The sequence below is a fragment of the Perognathus longimembris genome, chromosome 1 (assembly GCF_023159225.1).
Source record: "Perognathus longimembris pacificus isolate PPM17 chromosome 1, ASM2315922v1, whole genome shotgun sequence".
Classification (NCBI taxonomy): Eukaryota; Metazoa; Chordata; class Mammalia; order Rodentia; family Heteromyidae; genus Perognathus; species Perognathus longimembris.
The window spans coordinates 48,441,785-48,460,028 of NC_063161.1; the positions used below are offsets into that span (position 1 = coordinate 48,441,785).

At 42.7% G+C, this 18,244-nt stretch overlaps 1 protein-coding gene across 1 annotated transcript in view; it reads right to left on the reverse strand.

The window, feature by feature from the left end:
- The window catches only part of Nckap1l (NCK associated protein 1 like), a 52,604-nt gene that overhangs the window by 30,378 nt on the left and 3,982 nt on the right, over nt 1-18,244 (reverse strand). The window contains exons 5-17 of the mRNA XM_048362872.1: nt 17,923-18,065; nt 15,074-15,164; nt 14,855-14,992; nt 13,512-13,560; nt 13,260-13,416; nt 7,607-7,663; nt 6,782-6,878; nt 5,775-5,884; nt 5,474-5,606; nt 4,737-4,818; nt 4,142-4,200; nt 3,587-3,732; nt 161-293 (exon numbers count right to left, since the gene is read on the reverse strand). Of these exons, the coding sequence (XP_048218829.1) occupies nt 161-293; nt 3,587-3,732; nt 4,142-4,200; nt 4,737-4,818; nt 5,474-5,606; nt 5,775-5,884; nt 6,782-6,878; nt 7,607-7,663; nt 13,260-13,416; nt 13,512-13,560; nt 14,855-14,992; nt 15,074-15,164; nt 17,923-18,065 (1,395 nt within the window). The remainder of the gene's footprint in view (nt 1-160; nt 294-3,586; nt 3,733-4,141; nt 4,201-4,736; nt 4,819-5,473; nt 5,607-5,774; nt 5,885-6,781; nt 6,879-7,606; nt 7,664-13,259; nt 13,417-13,511; nt 13,561-14,854; nt 14,993-15,073; nt 15,165-17,922; nt 18,066-18,244) is intronic.

An 18,244-nucleotide genomic window follows, 5' to 3' on the forward strand; every position in this document is an offset into this window, starting at 1 on the left:
CACACACACACACACACACACACACACACACACACACATACACACACAGAGGATATACTGCACATCTAACTGAGATATTTAGGGAGTTGTGTTATTTACTTGTTTGAAACCCTTCATGAGACCAGAATCAACCCTAGAGCTTGGAGTTAAGAATACCCACCTCTTCTGGGCACATCTCATGGGTGCAGTGGACAAAATGAGCACAAGTCAGAGGGAAAGCAATGGCAAATCGCAACATAGTGGGTTCCTCCAGGGTCATAGCAAACATCTTCTCAAAAGTTCGGAGATGAAAGCTGAGAAGAATGAGGAAAGAGACTTAAAACCAGAGTTTAGAAGTTGGTGTCCCCCTCTTTTTTCCCGTCCTGGGTCTTGAACTCAAGGCCTGGGCACTACCCTAAGCTAGTCTCTACCACTTGGAGCCACAGTGCCATTTCCCATTTTCTGGTGGTTCATTGGAGATAAGAGTCTCATGGACTTTCCTGCCTGGCTGGCTTCAAACCACAATCCTTAGATCTCAGCCTCCTGAGAAGCTAGGATTACAGACTTGAACCACCAGTACCCAACCAACCTGGTCCCTTTGAGCTGGAAAAAAAATATTTATTCTTTCAACAGGATTTATGGATATTCACCATTGCCTCCTAATTTCACTCTCCTTTAGTCAGAGGGGACCCAGCAAGTAAACTCTTTTAAACTTTTATACTGGACACCAGGTCAGCTTAGTGATAATCTTCTTTACTTTCTTTGTATAAAATTTGCTATTTAGGGCTGGGGATATAGCCTAGTGGCAAGAGTGCCTGCCTCGGATACACGAGGCCCTAGGTTCGATTCCCCAGCACCACATATACAGAAAACGGCCAGAAGCAGCGCTGTGGCTCAAGTGGCAGAGTGCTAGCCTTGAGCGGGAAGAAGCCAGGGACAGTGCTCAGGCCCTGAGTCCAAGGCCCACGACTGGCCAAAAAAAAAAAAAAAAAAAAAAAAATTGCTATTTATCCCTTAGAACTTTTGTGTGGTTTGAGACATTCTCCCTAATTTATAAGTCTTAAATTCATATTCCCATCAAAAGTTGATGATTATTCAGGTGCTAGTGGCTCATGCCTGTCTGTAATCCTAGCTACTCAGGTGGCTGAGATCTAGGGGTCACAGTTTGAAGCCAACCCAAGTAGAAAAGTCTGTAAACTAACAAAAAGCCAGAAGTAGAGCTGTGGATCCAGTGGTAGAACACTAGACTTGAGCAAAAGAAGCTCAGGGACAGCACCCAAGCCCTGAGTTCAAGCCCCAGGACTAGCACACACACACAAAATTATGCTTAGCTTACAGAAAACTGTCTCAGATTACTTCCATAAGACTTATTTTAACTCAATCTCATATCATCTCAATTTCACTCACTCTTTTTTGCCTCTTCTTATTCTTACAAGTATTATGTTGATATTGTATTACCATATGTGTATTTATATCTCCGCATTTATACTGCTCACAGAGCAGAAATAACATATTGTATTGGTGTATGTGTGCCAGTAATAGAGCTTGAAGTTAAGGCTTCACATTCTCTCTTGTCTTTTTCACTCAAGGCTAGTGTTTTACCTCTTAAGCCACATCTCTACTTCCTGCTTTTTGTTGGTTAATTGAAAAGTCCTATGGACTTTCCTGCTTGAGCTGGCTTAGAACCTCAGTTTGAACCTTCAAACTCAGATCTCAGCCTCCTCAGTAGCTAGGATTACAGGTGTGAACCACCAGCATCAGGCAACATATTGTGTTTTTGTTTGTTTGATCCTTCAAAGAAGAGTTATGTACAACGATACTGGTCGTGAATGTTGACTGTTATACATGGGCGACAATCTAAATATTTCTTTCCCCCAATATATCAATTAATTTCTGTTATGACCATTAAACTTTGAAATTTTTCATATTTTTAATTATTTTTTACATTTCTACAAAGGGGTTTTAATTCAATGTCTCAATTTATATGTACAATGCATCAAAATCAGTGTTGGCCCTTCCATCATCTCCTCCCTGTGTTTCTTTTAAATTATAACATCCAAAAACACTTTTAAAAATACCTGAAGCAGTTTCCAAAGATATGGGAGAAATTGTGGGATGAGAAAGGCCTGGAAGAAGATCTACAGCTGAGGGGCGGGGAATATGGCCTGTGGCAAGAGTGCATGCCTCATATACATGAGGCCCTGGGTTCGATTCCTCAGCACCACATATACAGAAAATGGCCAGAAGTGGCGCTGTGGCTCAAGTGGCAGAGTGCTAGCCTTGAGCAAAAAAGAAGCCAGGGATGGTGCTCAGGCCCTGAGTTCACGGCCCAAGACTGGCAAAAAAAAAAAAAAAGAAGAAGATCTACAGCTGAATTAGTCTCACAAAGGGAAGGCTGTGTAAAGTTTCCTCACATGAACTAATGTGGGATGAACAATCCAGCCTTATCCAGTCCAGTCTAAACCAGTCCAGCCTTATCACTTGGGATTAATGGGAGAAGCAGCCATGAGTGAGCTGTAGTGTTGAGTATCTGCCATTAAGATCTCAAAGAAAATAAGAATTTCCCATCTGTCTAGGGGAAATACAGACCTTACAGTGTCAAGTAAATTAGTAAAGAAGTCAGCAAGCTGGGCACTGGTGGCTCACACCTGTAATCTCAGCCACTCAGGAGGCTGAGATCTGAGAATGTGAAGTTCAAAGCCATCCCAGGAAGAAAAATCCCTGAGACCCTTATTTCCAATGAGCTAGCAAAAAGCTAGAAGTTGAGGAGCATAAAAACCAAGAGAATGAGAGGACTTGAGTTCAAGCATCAATATCAGCAACACACACACACACACACACACACACACACACACACACACACGAGAAAAGAGATAAGGAGGAAGAAGAGAAAAAGGGAGGTGGAAGAAGAAGAAAGAAAAGGGAGGAGGAGGAAGAGGAAGAAGAAGAGGAGGAGGGAGAAGGAAGAGAAGAAAGAAGAGAAGAGGAACAGGAGGAGGAGGGAGAAGGAAGAAGAAGAGAAGAAGAGGAAAGAGGAGAAGGAGGAGGAAGAGGGGCACTGGTGGCTCGTGCCTGTAATCCTAGCTACTCAGCAGGCTGAGATCTGAGGATTGCAGTTCAAAGCCAGCCCATGAGACTCTTATGTCCAATAAACTACTCAAAAAAATGTCAGAAGTGATGCTGTGGCTCAACTAGTAGAGCACTAGCCTTGAGCCAAAGAAGTTCAGGGACAGCACTCAGGTCCTGAGTACAAATTTCAGGGCTGGCTCACACACAAAAAAAAAAAAATGAGGAGGAGGAGGAAGGTGGGGAGGAAGAGAAGAAAGAAGGAAGAAAGGTGGAGGAGGAAGAGGAAGAAGAGGAGGAGGAGGAGGAGGAGGAAGAGGAGGAGGTGGAGGAGGAGGAGGAGGAGGAGGAAAAAGAAGAAGAAGAAGAAGAAGAAGAAGAAGGAGGAGGAGGAGGAGGAGGAGGAGGAGGAGGAGGAGGAGGAGGAGGAGGAGGAGGAGGAGGAGGAGGAGGAGGAGGAGGAGGAGGAGGAGAAATAATTCAAGAAATCATCATCATCATCATCATTATCATCATCATCATCATCATCACCAGGACGTACCAGAAAGTAGATAGGTCAGAGGTTTCCACCAGCATTTTCTCTACAGAGTCCAGCATTCGAGAGTGAAAAACAATGAGGTTCATCACCTTGGCTAAGTCAGGGTTCTCATGTAGGTGGAGAGGAGCCTTCGCCACACTGGTATAGGCCTGTTGTTGAAGGTGGGAAATGCACAGAGAAAGCAGAATGAGTGAAATGAGACTATGATTTGGCCTATGTGTGTCCTGTCTGGTTGCAATTTTCAAGATTTACTAATCTTAAGGCAGAACTTAGGAAATAAAAAGGGAGTGCTGGGGATATGGCCTAGTGGCAAGAGTGCTTGCCTCATATACATGAAGCCCTGGGTTCAATTCCCCAGCACCACATATATAGAAAACGGCCGGAAGTGGCGCTGTGGCTCAAGTGGCAGAGTGCTAGCCTTGAGCAAAAAGAAGCCAGGGATAGTGCTCAGGCCCTGAGTCCAAGGCCCAGGACTGGAAAAAAAAGAAAAAGAAAAAAAGGAAACAAAAGGGAAGATAGACCCAATGCTGGGGACCACCAACAAGAGCAGACTATTACCTGTAGACGAAACCAGTCCAGCCTCAATCCAGAGAATTCAAATTCCTCTCCTTTATCAACTATGAATAAAACAGAAGTATAAAAGGAAAGGATAAAACAGTACCTAAAACCTAGCTTCAAGGAATGGTAGGTCTTCTGAGTCATCTTGTCCTGGATCACATATCAACATTTCTTTTAAAAATGTGTGTGTGTGTGTGTGTGTGTGTGTGTGTGTGTGTGTGTGTGTGTGTGTGTGTGTGTGTGTAATGCATGCATTGGGCCAGATGCTAGTAACCCATGCCTGTAATCCTAGCTACTTAGGAGGCTAAGATCTTAGGAGGCTAAGATCTGAAGACTTAAGTTTGAAGACAGCCCAGTCAGGAAAGTTCATGAGACTTATCTCCAGTGAATCAGCAAAAAGCTAGAAGTGAAGCTATGGCTCAAGTGGTAGAGCACCAGCCTTGAGCAAAAACTCTAAAAGACAGTGCCCAGGCTCAGGCTCTGAGTTCAAGCTCTAATACCAACACTCTCTCTCTCTCTGCCTCTCTCTCTCTCTCTTTCTCTCTCTCCATTGAGCTTTATAAATACCCTGCCTCCCTCACTTCCCTCCAGTTACCTTGGTTGAGGTTCAGAGAGGAGAGGGTGCTGACAAATGAGGACATAATGACGGACTCCTCCTCTGGACATACAGACAGGTTCTAAAAGAAGGATGAGGATTGCTGTCAGTGGGTGTAAGTTCCAGGGAAGAAACTAGGATCCCAGGCTCCATCAGTGAATGAAAGTAGTAAGAAATTGAGGGGCTGGGGATATAGCCTAGTGGCAAGAGTGCCTGCCTCGGATACACGAGGCCCTAGGTTCGATTCCCCAGCACCACATATACAGAAAACGGCCAGAAGCGGCGCTGTGGCTCAAGTGGCAGAGTGCTAGCCTTGAGCAAAAAGAAGCCAGGGACAGTGCTCAGGCCCTGAGTCCAAGGCCCAGGACTGGCCAAAAAAAAAAAAAAGAAATTGATAAGTGCAAATAACAAAGAGTCAGTCAAGAGATGAAGGAAATTTCCTGGGGTTTCCACCATGTTAACATTCCATTTCTCTCTCTTTTTTTCTATTTCTTTACAGTTTAAAGTAAGAAAAATACTGCTGAGATTCTTTTTTGTTTGTTTGTTTGTTTTAAGAAATAGAGATAAGGGTATGCATCTGGAATCCTAGCACTCAAGAGGCTGAGTGGAGGATCGTAAGTTTGAGGTCATCTGGGCCATAGAGAGATCATGTTCCACCCAATGTACAGAGTATAAGATTCAGCTAGTATGGATGCACAAGAAAATTCACCAAAATTGAACCAACCAATGGAACTCACCTGAATGACATCACTGAGTACAAGAGCATCAAATCTGGCCAAGTACTGAAGATGGTATTGCTGTATCACTTTGATGTGTCTTCGGACCAAAGCCCTAATCTCCTCTAAGAGGAAGAGCAGCTCTGCAATGCTCCTGTAAAGTTGAGGATGAGAACAGAAAGAGGCCTGAGACCAGAAATATGAACGAAGATGGACACAAGGGTAACAAGGCAGAAGCTGAGAAATCCTGAGGCTCATTGATGCTCCTTGCCCTTCCTCCTAGTCTATCCATGGACAAAGTCTTAACCATATCAGTACTAACGAGTCAGCATAGTCCTCAGGTGTCTTTGTCTTGGTGACATTTTCTGTATGACGAACCAGCCAGTTGACCTCGTCGCGAATGAAGGACAAAGCCATGAAAGCAAATAGGGCCTATGGAGAAAACAGAAACTATTAGAATTTTCAACTTTAAAAATGTATTTCAAACCACAGGGGGGAAAAAGAACTATGATGCTAATCTGCATAAGGATACAACTTGTAGCCACATCAAAAATGTTCAATGATACTCACACCCACAAACACAGAACCAGATATGAACAGAGGCTGACACTAACTTATAGCCCCTCTCCCTCCCTCTCTATCAAATTAAATTCTTAGCCAGGCATTTGTGGCTCATGTCTGTAATCCCAGCTACTCGGGTGCCTGAGATCTGAGGATCCCACTTTGAAGCTAGCCTGGGCAGAAAAATCTGTAAGACTCCTATCTCCAATTAATAAGAAAAAAAGTTAGAAGAAGAGGTATGGGTCAAGTGGTAGAATTCCAGCTTTGAGCGAAAAAGTTAAGCAACAGTGCCAGGCCCTGAGTTCAAGTACTAGTACCAACACACACACACTCACACACACACACACACACACACACACACAATTCTAAAAATATTGACTGGGTATTTATATGGTTCAAAACAGAAAAACAAAGACTGCCATCAATTATCTCACATTCTGATGGAAAACAGGACAAGTTTAATGCATAACATACTATGACAGTGCTGAAAACAAACATACTAAATGTCTTGAGTAGTCTAACCTTCAAGGAATCTGCATAGACAAATAGATCAGAAATACAAAATCTAGATAAAAGAGAATGATGGAGGGAGTGACACTGATTGAGATGCAGTGCACTCAAAATCTGACTTGTTGAATACAAACCCCTTTGTACAACTAATTCAAATTAATTTTTAAAAGGAAAGAAATGCAAAATCTCCTGAGTGCCAAGTGGCTCCCCATCGTGGCTCATCACTAGCCATCCTCTCCCTCCCAGCATTTCTCTTGCCTTGGGACCCAGAAGTCCTGGCTCATCCGTCAACACGGCTTCCAGTTCCTTCACAGCCATCCGCAGGAACTCGCGTCGTTGACTGTGAAATTGACCACTGAGAAGAGAAAGTGGAAACTTGAGAATACTGCCACTCCTGTCCTTCAAAATCCTGCACGGGCTGGGTGCTGGTGGCTCACACCTGTAATCCTAGCTGCTCAGCAGGCTGAGGTCTGAGGCCTAAGTTTCAAAGCAAGCCTGGGAAGCTACATGAGAATCTGGAATTAACCATCAAAAAGCTGGAAGCTGAGCTTGACTCAAATGGCAGAGTGCTGGCCTTGAGTGAAAAAAACAAAAACTAAGAGACAGTGTCCAGGCCCTGAGTTCAAGCCCCAGTCCCAGCATGCAAACACGCACACAGACACACAAACTCCTCAAAAGAAAGCTTCATTTAGGGGCTGGGAATATGGCCTAGTGGTAGAGTGCTTGCCTCGTATACACGAAGCCCTAGGTTTGATTCCCCAGCACCACATATGTAGAAAATGGCCATAAGTGGCGCTGTGGCTCAAGTGGCAGAGTGCTAGCCTTGAGCAAAAAGAAGCCAGGGACAGTGCTCAGGTCCTGAGTCCAAGCCCCAGGACTGGCCAAAAAGAAAAAAAAAAGAAAGCTTCATTTAGGAAGGATGGTTGAATGCTAAAGATAGATGGGCAAAGAAAATACAAGAATCTGTGGGGCCACAGCAAGGTTCTTGGTTTGTGGTAATGTGATTCCAAAGAAACTCAGTTGGCTTCAAGAAAGGAGAGTCTGGCTCCAGTCCTTCTCTAAGAGCCCACAGCCCAACTTTACCTGTTTGCAATGGCATGTTCCTTGCTTTCCTTGATGTCTGCCACTCGCTTGCCATACCTGAAAAATGACACAGCCCAGCAGTGTCAGCCATGCCACCAATGAGGAATTCATCCCACTTTCCCCATCCTCTGAGATCCCAGCCTTCAGGCTAAGGAGAGCACAGCACTGCTCACTTGTCATCCTTGGCCTGCAAGACTCATAGAGCTTCAAGTTAATTCGGCTGCAGCTTGTCTTTTTTTTTTTTTTTTTTTTTTTTGCCAGTCCTGGGGCTTGAACTCAGAACTTGGGCTCTGTCCCTGAGCCTCTCTGTGCTCAAGGTCAGCATTCTACCACTTGAGCCACAGCACCACTTTTGGCTTTTTCTGTTTATGTGGTACTGAGGAATCAAACCCAGGGCTTCAGGCATGCTAGGCAAGCACTCTACCAATAAGACACATTCCCAGCCTCTTCATTTTTTTAGATAGATAGTAACTAGAAAGCTGGATGCTGGTGACTTATACTTGTAATCCTAGCTACTCACAAGACTGAGATATGAGGATCAAGGTTTCAAGCCAACCTAGGTAGGAAAGTTCATGAAACTCTTACCTCCAATTAACCAGCAAAAGCTAGAAGTGGAACATGGCTCCAGTGACAGAGCACCAGCCCTGAGTAAAAGAGCTAAGGAATGGTACCCAAGCCATGAATTTAAGCCCCAGTACTAGCACAAAATAAAATGAAATAAATAAAGGATAATAACCAGAAGAAAAGAAATGACTTGCCCAAGTTCACACAGGGGCTTGAACACAGGGCCTGGGCGCTGTCCCTGAGCTCTTTTGCTCAAAGTTACTGCCCTAACGCTTTGAACCAGAGCTCCATTTCTGGTTTTCTGGAGGTTATTTGGAGATAAGAGTCTCGTAGACTTTCCTGTTCAGGTTGCCTTTGAACCACAATCTTCAGATCTCAGCCTCCTGAGTAGCTAGGATTACATATATGAGCCACCAGTATCCCGCTCACAGAGTCTCAATGGCAAAGCTGGGACTGGATTTCTTTTTCCAATCCTGCATTCATTGTTTGAGACCAACAAAGCAAGACACTCTTCTGGTTTGAATAGGGTGAAAGAATCAGGGCACAGGACTGGGGTAGGGTGGGGTCTCAAGTGGCAGAGTGCCTGCTTAGCAACCACAAGGCCCTGAGTTCAGACCTTCATCATGACCTGGACCATACACTGAATTTCATCCATTCTCACACCCTCAAACTCCTCCAAAGAAACACTCTTCTTACTTCCTCACCCCTGAGGCCCATAAATCCTTCAATACTTAATAAGCTGCTCTCTCAGAAGTCAATGTGAATTACCAATTTAAGTAGCATTTTTATTGCTATAGCTTCTCTACAATATTTGGCCATAATGATTTGAGCTGTATCAATTCATGCTCAGAATCCCAGCATTACTGTTGACTCTTTGTTCTCTGTGTGCCTTACATAGCTATATTCTTTTATCATGTTTTTGTTTGTTTGTTTGTTTTGGCAGGAGTAAGGTTTGAACTCATGGCCTCATGCTTGCTAGGCTGGTGCTATGCCACTGAGCCACACCTCTAGACCTTTTTTCTACCAGTTTTCTACCAGTTTTTCTACCAAATAATATTACTTCAGGCCTGGGTATGTGCCTGAGCTCAATATGCCTATTTTTATGTCTACAACTGTAGCTGGTATGACAGTCATACACACTGTACCCAGCCTCTTCCATTGACATGAAAGTCTCACAAAGTATTCTGCCTGGGTATCCCTGGAACCATGATCTACTTATTTTACATTTCCCGTTATAACTGGGATATCCAGACGTGTACCATAGCACCCAGTTATTGGTTGAGAAGGGGTATCAACTTTCCACCCCAACTGGCTTCAAGCCTCAGTCTTCCCAATTTCAGCCTCCCAAGTATCTGATTATAAGCATGAGCCACCCACCTTATTCTTATCTTGCATTGCTCTTTGCACCACATTAATGGGGCTTCATACAATCTCATTTCCCTTCTCCAACCCAGTCCTTATTGAACTTAGCACAAAATGATAGAAATTTAGAGTTGAAAAATATCTTAATTAAATCAGGATTCAACTCCACAGCAATCTGAATGGATAATTATTTCAACATCTATACAGGACAAGGAAAAGAAATGAGATTAAAAGTACTAAAATTTTTTAATTGTTTTAGCTCTTATTAACTGAGGGACATTGAGACCTAACCTCTCATCTCCATATTTACAAAAATAAACTATATTGCACCTGTGTTATTATACCTCCATTACCATGGGGATCACATTAGATCATTTATGTCAAAAGAACTCCCTAAAAGGATATTTACCAGCACAGCAACAGACAAAGGCCTGATATCGGTCATCTACAGAGAACTCAAAAAACTAAGCCCCTCCAAGCCCAATAAACCTATTAGGAAATGGGCAAAAGAGCTAAAGAGAGACTTCTCAAGAGAAGATATAAAAATGGCAAAGAAACATATGAGGAAATGCTCAACATCCCTGCTAGTAAAGGAAATGCAAATAAAAACAACCCTGAGATACCACCTCACCCCAGTTAGAATGGCCTATACTCTGAACTCAGGAAACAACAAATGCTGGAGGGGCTGTGGGGAAAGAGGAACCCTTCTCCATTGTTGGTGGGAGTGCAAATTAGTACAACCACTTTGGAGAACAGTATGGAGGTTTCTCAAAAAGCTCAATATAGACCTACCCTATGACCCAGCCATACCACTCCTAGGCATCTATCCTAAACAGCAAAATCCAAGATATCAAAAAGGCATTTGTACTACCATGTTTATCGCGGCACAATTCACAATAGCTAAAATATGGAAACAACCCAGATGCCCCTCCACAGACGAATGGATCCAAAAAATATGGTACTTATACACAATGGAATACTACATAGCGATTAGGAATGGTGAAATATTGTTATTTGCAGGGAAATGGTCGGATCTCGAACAAATAATGTTGAGTGAGACAAGCCTAGAACACAGAAAACAAAGGGGCATGATCTCCCTGATATATGACTGTTAACAAAGGGAGACGGAGAGACAGTAGAGACCAAGTCTGTGAATACTGTATATGTTCTTGATACATTGTATATTGCATATATGTCAACCTGACCTAGACAAGGGATAGAAAAACAGGTTGTAAGATATCATAAGAAATGTACACACTGCCCTACTATGTAACTGCACCCTCTTTGCACAACACCTTGTAAAAAAATTTATGTCCAATTAATAAAAAAATAAAAAAATAAAAAAATAAAAAGGGAAAAAAAAAAAAAGAACTCCCTAAACTATAAGTCATATATACTAGTTGCTGTCCTTAGTGATAGGGAACAACTTTCAAATATTCCTTCCATTCCTTAGAACTAGTAATCATTACAATGTTTCTTCATATAGATAACCCAAATCCACATTCTGAAACATCCATTTTTTTCTTTGCCAATCTATCTTTAGAATTCAACCATCCTTCTTTTTTTGCCATTCTGGAGCTTGGCCTCGGGGGTTCCCACTCCCTTGGCTTGCTTGCTCAGCTGATATTCTACCACTTGAGCTATACCTTCAGATCTTTGCTCGATGAAGTCTCTCAGGCTTTGTTACCTGGGCTGGCTTTGAGCCATGTTCCTTCAGATCTCAGCTAGGATTATAGGCATGAGCCACCATATCCAGCCTGTTCTTTCTTGAAATGCATTCTTCTCTTAACTTCCGTTTTCTCCCTGCTTCTCAACGTTCCCCATTGGTTTCCTTGCCTCTGCCTGGCCCTTAAATAGCAATGTGCCCAGAGGGGAGCCTGCTATTCTTCTTACTGTACATATTCTCTTGGAGAATCTCACCTACTGTCAGGGTTTTGATTGTCATCTCACCAATCTTCAACTAATTCCAGACCTCAGTCCTCAGTTCCTGGACTGCACAGCAAAAGGCCTAACACATCTCCCCTCAGCATCCTCCAGACACTTCAAATTCAACCTCTTCAAAACTGAATTCACAGTCTTTTCCCTACAAACTTGCTTCGGCTCACACCTTCTGTAACTTGAAGGAATGCCAGAGAACCACACTGGAAATCTTGCCATCATCCTTCTGTTTTACTTACTCCAGCCCTGCTGCTAGCTTTTCCCATCTAATCTCCCTTTCCCCTGCAGCAGAGTGATCTTTTCTAAAATGCAAATATGATCATCTCAACTACAATATTTGAATTCATGGGATGGTTCCTTTACCATCTTAGGGACAGATTCAAACCCCATGGCAGAGCATATGAGGTCCCAAGTTACTGCTCCAACCCCATCTCTTCAAAGCCCCATCTTGGCAATCCTCGCTCTCAACTACTACCAGCTTTTTAACCCTAGCCAACCTCTCTCTCTTGCCTGGAAAATCTTGATAGTGTATCTGCCTAGACCACCTTTTCCTGCCTGAAGCAACTCTTCTGCTTTCTACTCAACACATACACACGTCTTTTACACATAAACACCATGCATGCTTCAGCTGTTGGACTCATGTCTACTTATCTCTAGTTTTTCTGAATCCTGTAAAGCCAATTCAATAGCACTCTGATGGTGTGGTTTCTCCTCGTATTGCATCAATCGTTTGCTTTCTGAGGGGAGATGGAAGGGTTGTGCTGGTACAAGGACTTGAACTCAAGGCCTGAGTGCTGTCCCTTAGCCTGGCTTCTTTCACTTTTTAAAATATCCTTCTGAATGTTTCTACAGCATTCTTTGTGTTTATAAGCCATAACCCTTTACCATATCATAAGAGTATGTCTGGTTTTTGTTTTGTTGTTGTTGTTTTACCAATTTTTAAGCTCCTTAGACAGACTTTTTTTTTTCTTACCCAGGCTAGCCTCCTACTTCATCCTTCCAAGAGATAGGATTACATATGTGCTCCACCAAACCTGACTTGAGGCTCCTTTTATTTAAAAAGCACATACATGATGCTTATAATGCACCAGGGATGCTAATGTGTGCTTTACAAACAGTAATACTTTGATTCTTCATAACCCTAGGAAGTCTGTCACAGGAAAGGACTGCTGTTCTCCACATTTTACAGAAAATGAGACTGAACCAACAGCATAGAGAAGTTAAATTACTTTCCCAAGGTCACACACCTTAAATGCAAACTAAGACAGTTTGATTTCAGAGTCTATCTGTTTCATCTCTACGCTATCTTATTAAGTCAATGTGTTCCTAAGATCCTGTGGAATACCAAGCAAATGGTAGGGATTTGAAAACTAGTTCTTAAATAGTTAGTCCTAACCTTTACCACCTGTACTCTGGGGACACTTACCAAAAAAGAAGAGTGTCAGAAGAAAGTGGGCACCTATGGCTCACTCCTATAATCCTAGCTGCTCAGAAGGCTGAGACCTGAGGATTGCATTTCAAAAGCAGCTTGGGCATGAAAGTCTGTGAGAATCTTAGCTCCAATTAACCACCAAATAGTTGAAAATGTATCTGTGGCTCAAGTGGTAGGATATTAGGCTGGAGTGGAAAGAGCTAGGAGACAGTACCCCAAGCCTGAGTTCAAATATTAATACTGGAAGGTGCATGCATGCACACACATGCATACACACACACACACACACACACACACACACACACATCAAGAGGGGCTAAAAGTTGCAAAAGATTGTCTAGCTCTAGTGTCTCTCACCCTTTCAGACTGCTGAACAGGTCCTCGGTGACTTTGTGCACCTGGAGCACATCTTCCCGGATGAGGGTGATGTAGAGGGAGCCCTGCAGACACAGCTTCCACAGCTTCTGGCATTGGCTATTAGAGTTGAGGCACCCATGACAAAGGAGAAACCCAACTGCAGGGGGGAACAAGTACAGAGAAAGGCATTTAGAATGTTCATCTGTGCAAGATGCGGCTTCGCCCCTTCTCAGCTCATCCCACTAAACTTACTTAGGATCCAGCGCTCCATCACTTCCACAGACAGATACTCACAGGCCATCTAGGAGAAGAGAGGCAGAGACAGACAAGCAGTTATCTAACTTAGTCTTCCCCTGAAAGAAAAAGTCAATCTAGAAGCTAGGAATCAATGAAGGGTAGTGCTGGAGCTATGCAGCTGGTAGGGAAGAAGGGGATAGTACATGCTGAGTATTCAGAAGGACCTACCACACACACACACACACACACACACACACACACACACACACACACACCACTTATAGATATTTTTAATAGCAAGAGACTAAAACTCAATGCCTTTACATGATTCTTCCTCCATTGAACTATTTTATCACACTTAAGGTAGAAATCATTGATTTGGCAGTTAACAATCTTCGGTTGTATTTTTCTAACAAAATGCTATAAAATATTAGGCCATAAGATCTTTGAGGGAGGACTTTGAGATCACAGTAATCGAACAAAAGCATTGAACTGATGAGCTCAAATTCCTAGTGTTTGCTTTTTTTTTTTTTTTTTTTTTGTCGGTTTGGGGGCTTGAACTCTGGGCTTTGGTGCTGTCCATGAGCTCTCCTGCTCAAGGCTAGTGCTCTACCACTTTGAGCCACAGTGCAATTTCCAGTGTTTGAATGGTTAATTGTAGATAAATGCCTCATGAGGAGTTTTCTGCCCAGGCTGGCTTCAAACTGCAATCCTCAGATCTCAGCCTCCTGAGTAGCTAGAATTACAGGTGTGAGCCACCAGCCTGGCATATTTGCTTCTCTTTAAGACAAAGTCTCTATATGTGTCCCAAGATGATCTCAAACATATGATTCTCCTGCCTCGACCTGCCTAGTGCTGGGATTACAGGTATAAACCACCAGCTCCACATGACTCAGTTTTATACATTCACTCTTCTATGAATATTGGCTAAATCCTTCCCATGAGCAGGTCTGATTTTAAAAAGAAAAAAGTCACCAAATAGACTGGAGCACAGTTCAAGTGGTATAGTGCTTGCTTTGTAACAGTGAGGCCTGAAGCTAGACACCTGTAGCTTGTACCTGTAATTCTAGCTATTCTGGACATTGTCTGAGGGTCATGGTTCAAAGCCAGCTCAAACAAGAAAGTCTGTAAGTCTCTTATCTCCAATTAATGGGCAAATGGCCAGAAGTGGAACTGAGTTCAAGCTCCAGTTCTAGCACCAAAAACAAAAAACAAAAACAAGAAGTGATCCGTTTAGAAATAGATCTTAGAAGAAAGCCAAAGCCTTCTTGGAGCTGATGCTTCCTGACAGAAGCACAGTCTACAGATATAGCCTTGGCAGAGAGCAGTTCCCCTAACAGAAGGAAAAGGGAACTCACTGTGTCTGAGTTAGCAGGGTTAATCATGGCTGGGGGGTTGCTGATGAGACTAAGAAGCTGGGCACTGCGCCACTGCTCGGCTCCTTGGTTCCTTCGGACAAAGAGGAAATGCAAAGACAGGAGAGCTCCACTCACAGCCTGTAGGAAAAAATAAACCCTTCATGTCACAGATGGGGACATCTTGGCCTGAGAAATTCTCCACTCGCTCAGGGAACTCGCCTTTGTGTGAGGCCCAAATTCCTCTGTCAGCTTCTTCAGAGGGTGGTCATACTCCAAGACCATCTGGCCCAGGCGAGCAAAACTGGGGTCACTGGGAGAAAGCAGAGGAAGGAGGAGTTATAGGCCTCAAGCATGACATAAAAGTATGTGTGAAATGGATGGACCTAGAACAAATCATGTTAAATGAGGTGAACCAAGCTAAGAGAGACAAATGGGGCATGTTTTCTCTCCTATGTGGAAACTAAATGAAAAATACACTGAGATATTGTCAATTATACAGGACTCTAGGCATTCACACACAGTGAGACCAAAGGAGGATATTCTTAGAAGACAACAACAGCACAATGCCCATATGCATCTGGTCATATAAAATAATATTCATCAAAGTAAGCTCCAGGAAATGGAAATTAAGATTTTTTTTAATTTGTTGCTGTTCTTGTTTTCTTTTCTGTTTGTCTTGTTTGTTCATTTATCTGTCTTTGGAAGGGTGAGAAGGCACAGAAATGGAGGGACAAAAGCTAAACAAATACAGCAGTGGTACTCACTAGATGCTATGTTGGACATGAACTAGACAACTTGTGAGTGGGGATGGGAAGGAAAAACTGGGAGAGAGTGAGGGAAGGGGTGACATTGTCCAAAAAGAAATGTACTCTTGGGCTGGGAATACAGCCTAGTGGTTAAGTGCTCGCCTCGTATACATGAAGCCCTGGGTTCGATTCCTCAACACCACATATATAGGAAAAAGCTGGAAGTGGCACTGTGGCTCAAGAGGTAGTGTGCTAGCCTTGAGCAAAAGGAAGCCAGGGACAGTGCTCAGGCCCTGAATCCACGCCCCAGAACTGGCAACAACAAAAAAGAAAGGAAGGAAGGAAGGGAGGGAGGGAGGGAGGGAGGGAAGGAGGGAGGGAGGGAAGGAAGGAAAGAAAGAAAGAAAGAAAGAAAGAAAGAAAGAAAGAAAGAAAGAAAGAAAGAAAGAAAGAAAGAAAGAAAGAAAGAAAGAAAGGAAGGAAGGAAGGAAGGAAGGAAGGAAGGAAGGAAGGAAGGAAGGAAGGAAGGAAGGAAGAAAGGAAGGAAGGGAAAGAAAGAAAGAAAGAAAGAAAGAAAGAAAGAAAGAGAAAGAAAGGAAGGAAGGGAAAGAAAGAGAGAGAGAGAGAAAGAAACTGTAACCCCTCTGCACATCACCTTTATAATAACAATTTTAAAACTTAAAGCATATGTTTGTATACAGGATAAGGATGTGTGCATAGGTTGACATTACCCATCACCCCTAAAGACCATCACACTAGTCTGTACAAATGACCATGACAGTTGGGGGTCATGAAACTAGATAGATAAGGGTCAGGCATATGGGCAGGTATCCATATAAATACATGAGAATGCCCATCTTACACAGAACTATGTGTCATGACCCCTCTTACCTTCATTTTTTAGTCTTGAAATTCTGACATTTACATTAATGAAGATAAGAGAGAATTGCAGATAATCCAAAACTCATTTATATTTGGCTTCAATGTATACTTTACTTGCTTCTAATGGCTTAATCTTACCGGTTTTAATTCTACCAATATTTTAAAAATTGTCTTTTTGTCTTTTTTTTTCTTCTTGCCAGGCATGGGGCTTGAACTCAGGGCTTAGGCACTGTCCCTCAGCCCTTTCACTCAAGGCTAGTCCTCTACCACTTGAGCCACAGTGTCACTTCTGGGTTTTTTGTTTTGGTTTGGTTTGGTTTGGTTTGGTTTTTTTTGCCAGTCCTGGGCCTTGGACTCTGGGCCTGAGCACTGTCCCTGGCTTCTTTTTTGCTCAAGGCTAGCACTCTGCCACTTGAGCCTCAGTGCCACTTCTGGCCATTTTCTATATATGTGGTGCTGAAGAATTGAACCCAGGGCTTCATGTATATAAGGCAAGCACTTTACCACTAGGCCATATCCCCAGACCCACTTCTGGTTTTTGAGTGGTTAATTGGAGATAAGCATCTCATGGGGACTTTTCTGTCCGAGCTGGCTTCAAACCACAATCCACAGATCTCAGCCTCCTGAGTAGCTAGAATTACAGGCACCCAGCCCTATTTTTTGTCTTTTGTAATAACCTGAAAAACAGAGTGCAAGCCAGTCCAGGTTTAAAAACGGAATAGATCAGAGATCTTGCAAACTGGATAATCCATTATTAAGAGTTAACTATACATAAAAACATCACAGCAGAGGATCACAAGAGCCCAATAGCTATGCCTTTATGAACGCATAAGATGATGCTAAGTGAAATGAACTCCATGTTATGGAAACGAGTGTTATATCACTGTTGTAATTATTTTCAACATGCCATGCGAAATCATAGCTTTTTTTGTTGATGATCCTCTTGTATCCCCTTCCTGTGGTTGTTCCTGTGCTATCACTGTATCTCATCTGAGTACCATGGATTCTGTATATACTGATATTAGAATTAGGGAAGAGAAAGGTAATATCAAAATTGAGAGACAAAGGATAAAAAGACAAACGACTCCTAAAGCAATACTTACAAAACCATTTGGTGTAAACCAACTGAACAACTCATGGGAGGAGAGGGAAAGGGGAAGGGGGGAGGGGGGAAATGAGGGAGGAGGTAACAAATTGTTCAAGAAATGTACCCACTGCCTTATGTATGAAACTGTAACCCTCTGTACATCACTTTGACAATAAGTAATTATTCAGAAAAAAAAAGAAAAGGATAATCTAGAAATCATTTTTTTAAACATACGTTATTTTGCCTGGGTCATGATGTAAATTTTCTTATGAGAAATCACAGCTCCTACTTCTTTTCAGTTACCTTCCTACTTCAAATCACCATAAATGAGGCTCTTTACTCCCTTCACTCACCTATGCCCATGTAGCATTTCATGGGCACAGTTGTATAGGCCAATGAGCATCCGGCGGTCCTCAATCCGTGACAGGAGTAAAATGACTGAAGTGTAAGTCACAATCAAGTCCAGGTAACTCCGAGTGAAGTCAAAGTTGAGATTCTGCAAGGAAAATATATAGGAACTCAATGACAGAATAACTGAGCAATTTGGGTCTTCCTATTTCGCCATTTCCCAACAGTGTTAAATAGACTCCAAATGAATCTATAACAAGTAGAAACTTGGAGGATTGAAAATTCAGAGAAAGAAAATTGAAACAAAAGTCAAGGGCTAGACTAAGC